This window comes from Sinocyclocheilus rhinocerous, unplaced genomic scaffold (assembly GCF_001515625.1).
Source record: "Sinocyclocheilus rhinocerous isolate Xijiao unplaced genomic scaffold, SAMN03320098_v1.1 scaffold2844, whole genome shotgun sequence".
Classification (NCBI taxonomy): Eukaryota; Metazoa; Chordata; class Actinopteri; order Cypriniformes; family Cyprinidae; genus Sinocyclocheilus; species Sinocyclocheilus rhinocerous.
The window spans coordinates 106,596-122,522 of NW_015633174.1; the positions used below are offsets into that span (position 1 = coordinate 106,596).

The window sequence follows — 15,927 nt, forward strand, 5'->3', positions numbered from 1 at the left end:
ATGGCATTTTACTGATGCTAGCTAATGCAGGCTATTAACCAGAAGTACTAAACTTTGACATATAACTTCTATTGCATTGCTTGTGCTGTGGACATGAATAATAGCTCAAATTATACAGCTTAAGCATTCTAAGCTTCACTAACTAACTCTAACTTTTCAAGTATTCAAACTTTTCTTTTTTTTGCAACAAAATGTGCAAAAAAAACCTCTCTGCCTTATATTTAAGGTTGTACTTGATAGTGTTGTTATTGTTGACTAAAACTGAAACTACTAGAATGCTTTAAATGTAAAAATACAATAAAATCTCAGTTTTAGATGAAAAACTTAAACTTAAAAAAATGAAACAAAAAAAAAACTTAAAACATAACGAAAATTAGAAATGTTTCCTTGGTAACGAACTAAAATAAGTTAACATTGATGTAATAAAATGACTAAAAATAAACTAAAGCTAAATAGAATTATTTACAAAAAAATTTAAAACTCAAACTTAAAGCATAAAAATAAATGCTAATTCAAAATGATTAATCTCATGTCGCAAAGCAGAAGTAAACTATTTCCATTAGCCGCTTTAGGTAAATAAATAAAAAATTAACAAAGTGCAGTAAACGGTAAAACTATTTGCGCTACAAACCAGTGTGTTTATGTTGATGTAATAAAATGACTAAAAATAAACTAAAGCTAAATAGAATTATTTACAAAAAAATTAAAAACTCAAATTTAAAGCATAAAAATAAATGCTAATTCAAAATGATTAATCTCATGTCGCAACGCAGAAGTAAACTATTTCCATTAGCCGCTTTAGGTAAATAAATAAAAAATTAACAAAGTGCAGTAAACGGTAAAACTATTTGCGCTACAAACCAGTGTGTTTATGATTACGATAAGAAATTAAAATAATATTATAAGAAATACCAGTTTGCAATATCAAGCAGCATAATGGTCATCCACACTTATGTTAAAAATGAGGGTGGATAATAATAAAATAGCACTGCTACCTTTGCCATATATAGGGGCCAGAATAGAGACTTTGGGGTTTGCTCTGGTACACAGTCACCTACAGTAGCAACCATCAACGAATGCATAGCTATGTGCTCACAATGTCTCAGAATTTTAGCAACCATATATCAGTCTTCTGGCAAACACTCTAGGATTGAGTTCAAGTCTAAATATTGCTTGAAAACTGCAATTCTTGACCTTGAGTGGTTCATAGGGACTCTTGCATGAACTAACCAAGAATTGCATTGTGTAGACCAGTATACAGGTGCCTATGTTCTCTGGAGGAGAGAAAGAGAGAGAACAAATGTACTGCTGAAGTGCTCACTTTTAGAACAATAGATTTGTCCTTGGCCTAGATGTGCCATTACTCAAATCTCCCCACAGGTGAAACCATACATCCATTTAATATAAAACTCTCACGTGTCACAGTCTAGTGATTTAGGGCAGTCAAGCTAAGTCAAAGTGTTTATTTGTCCCTTTCAAGGAAAGTCAGTTCACTTGGCGGCCATATTTTCAACACCTCCAAGCAGTAATGCCTAGTATCTACTTGGATGAGGAAATCATATCAAAAACTGCTTTGCCAAAACTCACATTTCAAATCAGCAACAAAATTTGACATAATCTGCGTATAAATAAAATGCGTATGACATAAAAAACGTATATTTCAGGCTGGACCAGCCAATGTGCATGTCCAGTCCCAAGCACGTATCTCACAACACTGTTTCTGTGGGAACTGGCAGCTACACTGGCACAATGACTTTACCAACTGGCAACAGACTCTTTTATTTCGAAAAGCGGTTACTAACTCCGCCATATTTCGCAGTGCATTTTCACCTGTTCGTAGTTAAATGACTGAAACATCTAGTCTTTGTGCTGGGTTTCAACACTGTGAAAGTGCTGTGAGCTGAGACTCAAAAATGACTTTGTTGTACCCTAATGTAATTCAATAAATGATATGCTTCACTTAAATACAGTAGCAGTACCAGTTAATTAGATTTTTTACCTAATGGCATCCAGAGAATTTTTCCATCTCATTCTAAAGTGTTTATTTGCAGTCCATTATTTGGATTTTCATGAATCAGCCAGTAAAAGATTTAATATTCAGAATGTATGAATGTATTCAAATGAATGAAACAATTTTAAGCCATTTTTTTTATTCATTTATAAGCATTTTAATAAAATTCTTCATTTAACAAATCAATTTTAGACATTTTTGGCAAGTCATTTATTGGAAATCAAGCATGAATTAAATATATTTTAAGACCTGGAATTTTTGCTTGAAATAAGTTTTTAGCATAAAATCACTTTTCTCATGTGCATCTCTCAGTCACAGGCAGTGGTATAGGATTTTCTTAAAGGTGCCATACCTTGAAAATCTGAATTGTTCCATGTTTAAGTGGTATAATCGGGTGCCTGGTGCAGTGAAAAAGAACAACCCAGTAATTTTTTTGGTTAGCCGTTCTCTGCAATCATGTGGAAAAAAATGAGCCGCTCAGATTTCGCTCCCCCCGTGACATAGAAAGGGGATCTTATTATAATATTACTGCCCCGTAATTTGCAAGTTTCCACCCACGGCGCCACCAATTGTGTTTTCGCAAGCGACAACGGTGTACCAGTTTAACGCCATGGTGAAAGTTTGAGCAAAACATGCTAACTGCTCTGTCTCTGGCTGCACTGACGAGCACAGAACACTATTTAGCCAGGAGACAAGAGAGCAGTGGATTTATTGATTTATTTACTGTATATGCTGCTACAAAGATCTAATATACAGTAAACATGTGATTTCTTTCCCAGCTGTTTACCTTCACAAACATAACCAACTGTTTTTGTAACTCGTGTGTTTTAACATAAACTTGTGTATTTGGCAGCGCAATAAGACATGAAAGAGAACTTAGTTTAGTACTCTCATGCCATGTGACAGCCGCTTTCTGTGTGCGTGCTTCGAATGTGTGCGCTCAGAAAGCCGTATATCAGAAGTTTAAACTAATATGGTTTAAAACGGATGATTTCAGCGTGATAGACATGATAATCAAAACCAAACAGAAGTTTTTTGGCAGAGTATCTGAGGTACGAGCTGTAAAGGCACAGCTCTATTCTGGAAAAGGGGGCGGGGAGCAGCAGCTCATTTGCATTTAAAGAGACATGCACGAAAACAGCGTTTTTCTGCTTCCACTCAAAATAGGCATTTTCATATTATAAATGATCTGTGGGGTATTTTGAGTTGAAATTTCACAGACACATTCTGGGGACATCTGAGACTTATATTACATTTTGTAAAAAGAGTCATAATATGTGTCCTTTAATATTCAGTCATGAAAGGGGTTTACCTCACTCACCCCTATACCATTATCCTGCAGTTAATCATTGTTTATGGGGCTCCTGAAAGGAACTGCCAATATTTGTCATCTACTTTGTTGAATATTTACTAATTAAATTAATTGCAGTCAATAGTTTCACTATGATTTGGAATCTGCCATTGCAAACACATTACTAAAATACTGCCAATATTGCTCATTTGACATGTTTTGCTGACTAATAGCAACCAGTATTTAGGTTACTTACTCTCTTAAAGCTCTTTTTAGGGCTTATTTAGGGTAGAGACTCTCAGCTGAACTATTAGACCGGTGGGCTCCCCTGCTCTGTTAGAGTAAAGAGTTCAGAGAGCAGCAGGTTACATGCAGACTAAAGTCTTCTGGGATTGAGCTTGGAGCCGTTGTCAGGCACCCCAGTCAGCAGGGAGTCTGTCTCTGTCATCACATGTTCATGTGTGGAGCATGAGCCTTTTGACAATGTGTTTGCATGTTTGTGTTTGATTATGCTTGTGTGCACCTCTGTGTGTTTTCCATTTCCATTTGCATATTCTGTTTGTATTTTCTGTGCGTTTATATGTGATGTAACTGAAAGTGCACGTCACTGTGTGTGTCGTCGTGCTTTAAGTGTGCGTTTGTGTCTGTTTTCTGTTTCATCTAATTATCAGGTCCTGGATGGTGGCCTGGTCCCTCGTGGTAAAAGCTGTTGTTTGCTTGGTGCATCTGTCGTGCTGTATGTCTCTCCAGACAACTCTCGCAACACGATAGCTCTCTGTTACCTTCACCTCAGCTTCAAACAAACAGTGCAGCTTCAGAGTGACAAACTCTATCCTCTATACGGTTAAAGACCTTAATTTCATCTGACGTCATAACGTCATGCGGTCCTCACTTTTTGCCATGGCTGATTTTGTTCCACCACTTCTGAAACCACTTGCTGCAAGGATATATATACAGTGGGTACGGAAAGTATTCAGACCCCCTTAAATTCACTGTGCTTTTGAAAGGGTATTAGTTATATTATAATATTATATCATGTAATATTAGTTATATTATTGTTTACATTTCAGTTTTGACTTGTAAACATAATTTTTCTTCACAACATACAATATAAATATCAATAGCAATTCAAAAGCTTGGTGTACTTTTTTATTAATACGTCTATTTAGCAATGATGCATAAAATTGCTCAAAAGTGAGAGTGGAGAGAAAATATTACAAAAGATTTCTATTTCAAATAAGTGCTGTTCTGTTGAATTTTCTATAGAATCCTGAAAAATGTTTCCATGGTTTCCACAAATATATTAAGCAGCACAACTGTTTTCAACACTGATAATAATAAGAACTGTTTCTGGAGCATCAAATCAGCATATTAGAATGATTTCTGAAGGATCAGGTGACATTGATGACTGAAATAATGGCTGCTGGAATTTCAGCTTTGCCATCAGGAATTTATTGAAATATATTTAAATAGAAAACAGTTATTTAAAATTGTAGTAATATTTCACAATGCTGTTTTACTTTTGATCAAATGGAGTCTTGGTGAGAATAAGAGGCTTTAAATAAATACATACATAAAAAAGTTATTGACCACAAATGTTTGAACGCTAGTGTAGTTTAACATTTGATGACCTCCTTCAGAACTGTCCCCTCCAGCTTTTAAAAAAAGAAGACACCCTTGACACTAATTGTGAAGTGGGTTCTTAGTCACATAGTGTGTACTTGAAGCCTAGTTTTCTAGACTAGCGCACTTTAATCATTTTATACAAGTCTAATCACTTCAGTTCACAGTTAATGCTGCAAAAGTGCTTTGAGAACACTGTCATCCCAAAAGCAGCATTATCGCCTGGTATTACTGCAGGAAATCTGTGGTGGTCTTTGTTTAGAACTCCCTTTGTACCTAAACGCACACTAATTAATTATTCAGTTACATTTGAGAGATTTACCATAATGGTTTGATGTGAAGTGGCTTTTCATTGTTCTCCATCCATTTTTTCCCTCTTTATTTTGTAAGAATTCTAGGAATCGTATGAATAGCTTTGCATATTTGCAGTATGATTTTCCATATAGAGCAAAGGAGGATTTATACGTACTGTAATAATGCTGCCTATAAAGATACCTTGTTTTAGTCAAAGTTGCATTGGGCTAAATGAGTAGTGTTTTCAGACTACATGTACTTTTAGGTTTTCAGTTTCCATTAAAATTTTAGTGTTTTAGTATTTTTTTTTTAGTTACGTTTTTGTCATTTTTAATATTGCTATTTAGCTGAAATTTATTTTTATTTCAATTTTAGTTTTAGTAATTTTGGCACTTACAGGTGCATCTCAATAAATTAGAATGTCGTGGAAAAGTTCATTTATTTCAGTAATTCAACTCAAATTGTGAAACTCGTGTATTAAATAAATTCAATGCACACAGACTGAAGTAGTTTAAGTCTTTGGCTCTTTTAATTGTGATGATTTTGGCTCACATTTAACAAAAACCCACCAACTCACTATCTCAACAAATTAGAATACTCCATAAGACCAATAAAAAAAACATTTTTAGTGAATTGTTGGCCTTCTGGAAAGTATGTTCATTTACTGTACATGTACTCAATAACTTGGTAGGGTCTCCTTCTGCTTTAATTACTGCCTCAATTCGGCGTAGCATGGAGGTGATCAGTTTGTGGCACTACTGAGGTGGTATGGAAGCCCAGGTTTCTTTGACAGCGGCCTTCAGCTCATCTGCATTTTTTGGTCTCTTGTTTCTCATTTTCCTCTTGACAATACCCCATAGATTCTCTATGGGGTTCAGGTCTGGTGAGTTTGCTGGCCACTCAAGCACACCAACACCATGGTCATTTAACCAACTTTTGGTGCTTTTGGCAGTGTGGGCAGGTGCCAAATCCTGCTGGAAAATGAAATCAGCATCTTCAAAAAGCTGGTCAGCAGAAGGAAGCATGAAGTGCTCCCAAATTTCTTGGTAAACGGGTGCAGTGACGTTGGTTTTCAAAAAACACAATGGACCAACACCAGCAGATGACATTGCACCCCAAATCATCACAGACTGTGGAAACTTAACACTGGGCTTCAAGCAACTTGGGCTATGAGCTTCTCCACCCTTTCTCCAGACTCTAGGACCTTGGTTTCCAAATGAAATACAAAACTTGCTCTCATCTGAAAAGAGGACTTTGGACCACTGGGCAACAGTCCAGTTCTTCTTCTCCTTAGCCCAGGTAAGACGCCTCTGACGTTGTCTGTGGTTCAGGAGTGGCTTAACAAGAGGAATATGACAACTGTAGCCAAATTCCTTGACACGTCTGTGTGTGGTGGCTCTTGATGCCTTGACCCCAGCCTCAGTTCATTCCTTGTGAAGTTCACTCAAATTCTTGAATCGATTTTGCTTGACAATCCTCATAAGGCTGCGGTTCTCTCGGTTGGTTGTGCATCTTTTTCTTCCACACTTTTTCCTTCCACTCAACTTTCTGTTAACATGCTTGGATACAGCACTCTGTGAACAGCCAGCTTCTTTGGCAATGAATGTTTGTGGCTTACCCTCCTTTTGAAGGGTGTCAATGATTGTCTTCTGTACAACTGTCTTCCCCATGATTGTGTAGCCTAATGAACCAAACTGAGAGACTATTTTGAAGGCTCAGGAAACCTTTGTAGGTGTTTTGAGTTGATTAGCTGATTGTCATGTCACCATATTCTAATTTGTTGGTGGGTTTTTGTTAAATGTGAGCCAAAATCATCACAATTAAAAGAACCAAAGACTTAAACTACTTCAGTCTGTGTGCATTGAATTTATTTAATACACGAGTTTCACAATTTGAGTTGAATTACTGAAATAAATTAACTTTTCCACGACATTCTAATTTATTGAGATGCACCTGTATTATATTTCACTTAATGGCCAAAGCAACATCTTTCATTTTAATTGTTATCTAATATTTTATTTTATTTTAGTAACTGATGAAATCCTTGCATGATAAGGATGCTAACTTAGATAGCTGCCTATGTAGACAGTAGTAAACAAGGTATCGAAACCTAAGGAGAGCTAAAGCCTCTGGATTTTGTAGAGGGGAACATAAGACTGACCGTGTCACCTCTGCTATCATTTTTTGTTGCAGCACTGAAAACGATTTTAGTGCTAATATAGAAATGGTAAGATGATGAAGAGAGGAAGAGAGTTACGAGTACGCAAGTCAATTGCTCGTTCCTTTTAAGGAAATGGCCTAGTATACTACAAAGATTTACCGTTGTTGAAAGATTCAGGAGTAATGGCCAAGGTATTACTGTACACCATTTATTTTTATAATGGCAGTGAATCATGTGGCATTTATGCCTGAGTCCTCCTCTTCTCTCTGAAGAGTGTGTGTGAAGAGGACAGCACAGAGTCAATAGCTTCACTCTGAGACATGCGTCCTCTAATAGCAGGTGGGAGGTTAAGTGCTATAATAAAACTACAAGGACCATGGCGGTCACTCTTCTTGGGGCCTTCTTGTTGTGTGCTGCCAGGCTTCAGTGTTTGCCATTGGGTGTATAATCTCACAGAAGAAAGACAACTCAAGGCTGTTATTAGCCAAATGTTTAAAGTATAAGCCAGCCCCTGTAAAAAGTGTATATTTATGCTTAATGGTGTGATTTCATGTGTGTGTGTGTGTGTGTGTGTGCGTGTGTGTGTGTGTGTGCATATGTGAATGTGCTAAGCAGGTGAATTCCAAAGTGTAGTCTTCAGCCCTCTTGACCTCATGAATATTACATCAGTGGACTGAGGGCATGCAGAAGAGTAGATGAAATATTTACTACCACCTCCACCTCCATTCTTGTTTTAGGCAAGTGTTTGTTCTAACTAGGATGGACCACTGTGTAAATAGCTGGCCTTTATGTGCACATTAACCCTTAAAAGCATGCATGTTTTGCAAATTATTCATACATGCCTTGTGGAATTACAAATTGCCCATATGCAAAAATGTCAGGCTTTGTAATGTCAATAAAATAATAATACTGAATATATTTTGGTATTTTATTTGTCACGTATCACATAAATATTGCAATAAATTATAGAACAGGATTCATTACTTCTGTACAGCACTTCTACAAATATGACATGATCAATGTTATTTATAAAAGTTTCAGAATTTCTTAGACAGTTCATCACAGAAAAGTTATGGAATGCTTAAGTGGTAGGGCCACAAAAAAACAAAAAAAAGTGGATGAGATAAAGGGTGGAATAAGACTCACTGTATTAAGTATTAAGAACTGTATTTATCCTAAATAAATAAGGTATCATCTAGCACAGTGATTGTGTAGTGTAGGATTTAGAGGATTTATATTAATCTGGAAGTATTTACCCATGTATGAGATCTGAGGAAAAAAAAGAAAAAAAAAGTTAGCAGGCCTATGTTTGTAACTGAACTGAGCACTGGACGTTTCTAAATAAATAAACAACAAAACTTTAACTTTTGTATAACATTTTACATTTGTAGATTCAGTGGTAAATTGTATTGATGTTGGTCATATTAATTTTAGCAAATATTTTGTAACATTTACAATACATTTTACATAGCGTTCACACCTCTTCATACGTATTTTGAGTCGTCAGTGGCCCGTATGGGCGGAAGTGTTTGGTAACGCAGTTCTGCCACCTTGAGGTCATAATAATGATATTGCAACTATATTTTGGGTGAGACGTATTAACTGTGCGCACAGTAGAGACTTTGAAGACGGTGTGCTTTTAGTACGGAAGACGGAAGGCTTTTGATTTATGTTTATGATGTTTCTATGCGTTTTGAGGTTTCTACCATCTGAGCAGTGACGGAGCTGAAGACTGACACGTTAAAAATGTGATCTGACGGTAACCAGGCGACCGCTTTCTGCATCAATACCCGTATTTCCGTACTAATACCAACTATCTCTCTCAATTTTCGGGACGACTCGTGCTGAAATCTCCTAATATGAAGCATCGCTTGGTAAAAATTAATTTTCTCAGTAGTGTGGAATCAAATACATTCAGACGGATGAGCGCTTTTATACCGTGTGATGTGATGGACGATCAGCTGATCACTGCTTGACAGTATGACTGACATATAAATAGACCGAATTTTTATGTATGTAGAGAAGCTTTTTAATACAAAATTGAATTACATCATGCCAGAAAGGTTACAGTTTACATACTGGTATTTTGGGCTTAATCTGGGATTATCATTCCGTTTTATGAAATGTGACCCTGGTCCCTGGACCACAAAACCAGTCGGGTCATTTTTTTAAAATTGATATTTATACAACATCTGAAAGCTGAATAAATAAGCTTTCCGTTAATGTATGGCTTGTTAGGATAGGATAATATTTGGCCGAGATACAACTAGCCTATTTGAAAATCTGGAATCTGAGGGTGCAAAAAAACCAAAAACAAATCAAAATATAGAAAATCGCCTTTAAAGCTGTCCAAATGAAGTTCTTAGCAATGCATATAACTAATCAATTGATCTATTTACGGTAGGAAATTTACAAAATATCTTAATGGAACATGATCTTTACTTAATATCCTAATGATTCTTGGCATTAAAAAAATCGATAATTTTGACCCATACAATGTATTTTTGGCTATTGCTACAAATATACCCCAGCGACTTAAGACTGGTTTTGTGGTCCAGGGTCACATATGAAAAGGAATGACTTTGTTCTGTAATGTTGTCTTGGATTATAAAGGTAGATTGAATTGGTCATAGAATGGAGGTTCCTGCAGTAAACCACAGCTATACACATCCACCACCACAGCCATGGGCCGGACAGAGTCCCAGGACCCCAACCATGCCTCCACCCAGCTGTCCATTTCCTTCATATCACTATCCAAACCTGAACCCAGATCAGCAGAGTGTGACCCCCATGACCCAAACGACAGGAACCGCAGCAGGCCATCAGCCTCAGTCACTGTACTGGGACCCCTCACAGCAAAGCTACCAAGGTAAGAATAATAAATCTTTGAACATCACAATCTACGGAGAATTTAGCTGTCTGATGGAAGAACATGCTAACATTTTTGATCCTGTCTTGTCGCAGGAGTATTAAAGCCTGTTCCTGAGATTACAAATAAGACGAATCAAGGAATGCCACAGAGAAGCTACTCATTACCAGTGAGTGCATGACAGTGTAGGGGAGATCGGGGGATATTGTACCTTTTTGTTTTCTTTTTTATGTCGTATTTCAGGGTACATTTTCTTTTTTCAAACTAATTAAAATCCTATACTCATTCTACTTTATCTTATAAAATTTTATATATATTATATTTTATATATAATATGTTTCTTAAATGTTTTTCAACTTTATCTGGTATTAAATCATTTAGCTGTCCCAGATTAATATGCATTGAAACCAAAATTCTCACCGTAATTCTACATTGTAACAAAAAATGATTAAATCTTTTTTAAAGTAAAATACAATAAAATATATTTTAACATACAAGTAAAAAAAATTGTTTCTCCCAGTGACAGTGTAAGCATCTGTCATTATGGTGAACTTTTATCACTAATTTAGTGATTTAATAAATAAAACAAAATTGTCATTAAATAAAACAATAGCATAACACAAGAAAAGTTCTGGAAATTCAAAAATATCTCAATTAAAACGTTGTAACAATCACACTTCTTTTTCCCAGACAGAGTGAACTTTAATGAGTAAGTGCTCTTTAAGTGTCATCAGTATGGCTTGTATGTGACTGATGAAAAGTTGTCTAATTGTCTCAGTCTCATGTATTATACAAGCATGTGGCCCACATGATCTGTATTGAATTTACTGAAGGATCACTTTCTTTTCCTCTCTTTTGTCAGACGAGTCCAGTGTCAAATTCTAAGACAGAGTCTCGGTACGGCCTGGATCCTCAGCTTCTGCCCAGTGTGGTAAATGAACCGGCCCTCTTATTCTGTAATGTTTCCATTAAGACAGCTCAGGTTTGATTGCACTGTTGTGCATGGCTGTGTTATTTTGTCTCGGTGTCTAAATGTCTCTTAAATGTTCAGGTCCAGGTGATTAAAGAGGACAGGATCCAGTGGGAGGGGAAAGTGTTTGTTTCAGAATGCAAATCTTCAGTTCCCCCTCTCTCCTCAACACAATGCACCCTGGAGGACAGAGGTACTGTCACTGCTGCCCGGTTTAGCCCGCATTATCTTTTGACTTCGTTCCCAAATTCACATGAAAAATAAATGTGATGCACCTGGTTTTCTCATCACAACAGCTTTTGTTGTACTTTTGTTGAAATGATTTTGACCTTAACTGACTTTCAGACAGTGATGGAGCCAGACGCACAAAGGTAATGAAATATTGACAGGTGTTGTTCTTATAATGAGACATCATGATAATCTCAAACACAGCTGCTGTTTTTCAGTCTTGTAAATACAGCAGCACATTAACGGTGGAGTCCTGCTGACACTAGGACAAACACACAGTATGCTGTGCATTTCCATTACAGCTTCAATGTTCTTTCTTTAATTAGGCTGTTTTTAAAGTAATAATATGATCTTTATTATTATTATTAATAATAATAATATAATAAATACTATTATTACTACTACAACTAATAATAATGATTTAAATGCTGTTTGACCAAATACAACATCTGGCACCAAAAACATCATTATCTATTGATGGGCATGAAAAATTAATTGTGTATTCTGATCTTTTTTTTTTTTTTTTTGGAGAAAGAAATTAAATAGTATTAGAAAAAAGAATTTGTATGGGGCAACCAGTTTTTAATTTAAAATATTATTATTAATAATACTAATTATAATAATAATTTAAAGGTTAACATTTTAATGCTTTGTATTGTTACAATGTCAGTAGTATTTGAAAAGAACAACGTGTATAAATATCCTTGTTTATCATCAAAATGTAAAACTAAAGATCTTACGTAAACCATAAATAGTCAGATCGAACCCAGTGCATTATGGGTGTTGAAGTTTACCTACCTTTTTGGAAAAAGGTAACACCACAGTTTATTTTTTCCGTTTTCTCTAGCAACTTAAAAAAAAATGTTGTCTTTCTACTGCATAATTTCTGCAGCCAAGTTTTATTAAAAGCCAATCTTGTCAGTAGTGAATTACCTCTTTAAATTTAAAATATTTAGATTTTAAATATTTTATGCCCTTATGGCATATGCCCTTAAGGCCCTTATGAATTTCTTTTTCTAATACTACTTTCTTGTTTTTCTCAAAAAAAAAGAAAAAAAAGTTCCTTTTTAATCACCAGTCAATAGAGAGTGTTGCTTTCTGGTCCGAGATGTTGTAGTTAGTTGCAGAATCTAGCAAAACCTTCGGTTGTTACAAGTGAAAACAAGATTATAATATTGTGCGACACAATGTATAATCACTTTTTTTTGTTGTTCACTGTGCTTCACAGGTAATGCCACACCTCGTTTTATCCGCTGCACGGCCTACAGCTTCCCTGTGGAGGCTCAGTCAGCTCAGAAGAGTCATCTCCCGCTGGGTGCAATCGTGTGTCCGCTGGCCAGGCCGGAAAAAGGAGAAGTATGCATGGAAAAAACAGTAAACATTTATTTGGGGAAGTTTAGAATGATTACGATATCCTCAAAAATGTCACTTCTATTTGTCTTATTTGAGTCATTCTGTCATTTTGAGAAATCCCAATCACCTTCACATACTCTTCAGTGTTTTACTGTGGCCTGCTCTTGTAAACATGCTATGTGAATGTTTTCCACAGCGTGATGTGCCAGTTTGTGAGGTGGGAGATTGTGTTAAGGGCTGTGCACACTGCGGGGCCTTCATGAGCCCTGCTATGAGCTGGCAGGACTGCGGGCAAAGATTCTACTGCCCTTTCTGCGACAAACTCAATGAAGGTAAGTCTTGCTTGGCCTACAGTCATTCTCAATTTTCGGTTAAAGCTGTGCACATATGTCCTTCCATCTTTGCTCAAGTATGTATTTTTCTCATAGTGCCATGGCAGTCCTATCAGCCCACTAATCAGGGTCGCCGTGTCGACTGCGAAAAAAAACCTGAGCTCAGTCTTGGCTCATATGAGATCCTGGAAAAAGAGACGGTCGGGAATGGCATGGATTTGTTTTGAACTTTATTTTTCTCTTGTTTTATACTATATGTAACTGTATTAGATTAGATTACACATAAGTATTTAATAAAAATTGAATTTAGGGTTAATAGAAACAGCTAGTTCAAAGCATTATCATGTTGTTGTTTTTTTAAATATACACTACCATTCAAAATTTTGAGGTCAGTAAGGATTTATTTATTTGGCAATGACACATTCAATTGAAAAGTGATAGTAAAACATTTAGAATATCATTACAAAAGATTTCTATTTCACATAAATGCTGTTGTTTTGAACTTTGTATTCATTAATCCAGAAAAGAAAGTATCAAGGTTTCCACAAAAATATTACGCAGCACAACCGTTTTCAACACTGATAATAATAATAAATGTTTCTTGTGCATCAAGTCAGCATATTAGAATGATTTCTGAAGGATTGTGTGACACTGACGACTGGAGGAATGATGTTGAAAATTCTGATCACAGGAATAATTTCATTTTAACGTACATTATTTTAAATTGTAACAACGTTTTACAATATTACTGTTTTACTGTAATTCTTAATGAAATAAGTGCAGCCTGTGTGAGCATAGGAGACTTATTTTTAAAATATTTTTTAAATATCTTACCGACTCCAAACTTTTGAATATTAATGTACATACAGTAGTCAGTTTTTATATTGATGCCAGTTTTATCTAAATTGTTGAATAGCTCTGACCTCCACTATGATCTACTTAACAGGGTAAAGCTGCTGTGTTGCTTCTGGCGATAGATGTATCTGCCAGTGCGATGAGAACGGGGCAGCTAAACCACATTTGTAAGCAGATGTGTTCTCAACTGCAAGCTTTAAATGGGTAAGGGATGTTAACGTTTAAAATTATTTTCACAATCATGTCCATTCCTAATGTTGGAAATCAATTCTGGAATTCAAATGTTTCTTTGTTTTAGGCCTGAAGAAACTGACCGATCAGATCTTCGAGTGGGTTTGATGACCTATGACAGCCGGATCCATCTGTATAACCTGAGTCCAGCTCTGTCCCGTCCTCACATGATGGTCATCACTGACTGTGAGGAGCTGGAACTTCCTGTGGTGGAGGGCCTTCTGGTGCCACTGAAAGACTGCAGACACATTCTTGAGAGGTTTTGAAACTGCATTTGTTCTACTAATATAATTATCATTAAAACAAGAGCGAAAGAGTCAACAATATAGTTAACAGTAAAGTTAACAATATAGTTAACTATTCCTTTCTTCCCGGGCAGAGTTCTACAGGAAATTTCACTTTTCAACCCTGAGTCGGATGGATCCGGCTCACAAGAGCTTTCTGTTTGTGCAGGGCTGAAGATTCTTCAGGCAAGAGCCTTCATATGAGTCTTAAACATGCACATGCCCTTGCTGAAAAATCCAGTGTATGTGCTGCAAATGTTGATTTATAAATCTCTTGCGTTTCATTTCAAAAGGATGCAGCGTCTCCAGGCAAATTATTGATCTTTCATTCCTCGCCTGTTTCTGAAGGCTCAAATCAGAAAAGCTCCTCTGGTTTCTTCAGCTCTAGCAAAGTGAAGGTGAATTAAAGAACATGCAATTTCTCCACAATATTGTCCATAACGTTAATTATCTAAAAGTGTTTTATTTATCTGCTTCCTCTTGGTTTCATATTAGTCCATCTTCCAAGGACCAGATTCTTCGATCTCATTGGCTAAAGAATGTGTCAATCAAGGCTGCAGCGTGCACATTTTTGTGTTCTCCCATCATGAAGTAGGCGGGGCTTGGCCAGGGCACATCCCCTTTCTCACAGGGGGTGGGGTCATCTGCTATAACAGTCTACAGGTAATAAATGCCATCTGTTCTCAGTCGACATCAGTTACACCCTCATGTCCTATTATATCAGACGAAGAAAACCTTAGAGCCCAATTAATTTAAAACTGCTGCACAAATTTGAAAATTCAAAACAACCCTATGGCTGCCTCGAGAATTAGCCTGGAATGTCATAATGGTTGGTACTTGTTAAAAATCTCTGCTGCTAATATAAGGCTTTTGTTGACATCCTATTAACTGGAAGTGTTACAAAGGTTGCCTTCCTGCTCTATCATAGTCCCCCTGAGCAAGCCACTTGCCTGCTCCAAGAGGACCGTCCCTGCAATTAGAGCACTGTAGTAATGGATGATAAATGTCTGTTAAATGATAACATGACCATGATAACCGGTATGAATGGTCACCAGATAACAAGGATTCAGATTTACTGGAAATGTGTAGAATCAAGCTCTTTATCTGGTTGCAATGGCTCCTTCATCGCCGGTTCTGACTCCTGGTGGCATTCTTTTATTATATTTTTTTATACTGTAGTGTATGTAGTGTGTAGTATATTTAGGGCCCTAAACGCGGACGAAATTGTCATAAAAATGGAATTTACTGTGTAACACGGAATGTCATGGAATTTGCCACATTTTGGATGAATAAATAAAAAGTAAGTCAGTACACTTAAATCAAAACGCAATATAGGCTAAGGTCTGTGAATATAAATCCGCAAAATACTATTTAAATATGAATCCTGCTCAGGCCCGGCGCCAGAGTGGGGGCCGGGGGGGGGCT

At 36.5% G+C, this 15,927-nt stretch overlaps 1 protein-coding gene across 5 annotated transcripts in view; it reads left to right on the top strand.

Annotated features, from left to right (window-relative positions):
• Positions 1-8,958: 8,958 nt before the first annotated feature.
• Positions 8,959-15,927, top strand: part of LOC107743336 (protein transport protein Sec24C) — a 17,759-nt gene continuing 10,790 nt past the window's right edge. Inside the window, exons 1-13 of one of the 5 annotated variants that reach the window (XM_016556505.1) lie at positions 8,959-9,254; positions 9,994-10,249; positions 10,345-10,418; positions 11,112-11,231; positions 11,301-11,412; positions 12,676-12,803; positions 12,997-13,132; positions 13,211-13,332; positions 14,079-14,191; positions 14,286-14,477; positions 14,598-14,688; positions 14,796-14,900; positions 14,998-15,165. In XM_016556505.1, the coding sequence (XP_016411991.1) occupies positions 10,015-10,249; positions 10,345-10,418; positions 11,112-11,231; positions 11,301-11,412; positions 12,676-12,803; positions 12,997-13,132; positions 13,211-13,332; positions 14,079-14,191; positions 14,286-14,477; positions 14,598-14,688; positions 14,796-14,900; positions 14,998-15,165 (1,596 nt within the window). In that variant the 5' untranslated portion in view covers positions 8,959-9,254; positions 9,994-10,014. The remainder of the gene's footprint in view (positions 9,255-9,993; positions 10,250-10,344; positions 10,419-11,111; positions 11,232-11,300; positions 11,413-12,675; positions 12,804-12,996; positions 13,133-13,210; positions 13,333-14,078; positions 14,192-14,285; positions 14,478-14,597; positions 14,689-14,795; positions 14,901-14,997; positions 15,166-15,927) is intronic. The other 4 variants (XM_016556507.1, XM_016556508.1, XM_016556509.1 and 1 more) reach the window with 4 other exon arrangements.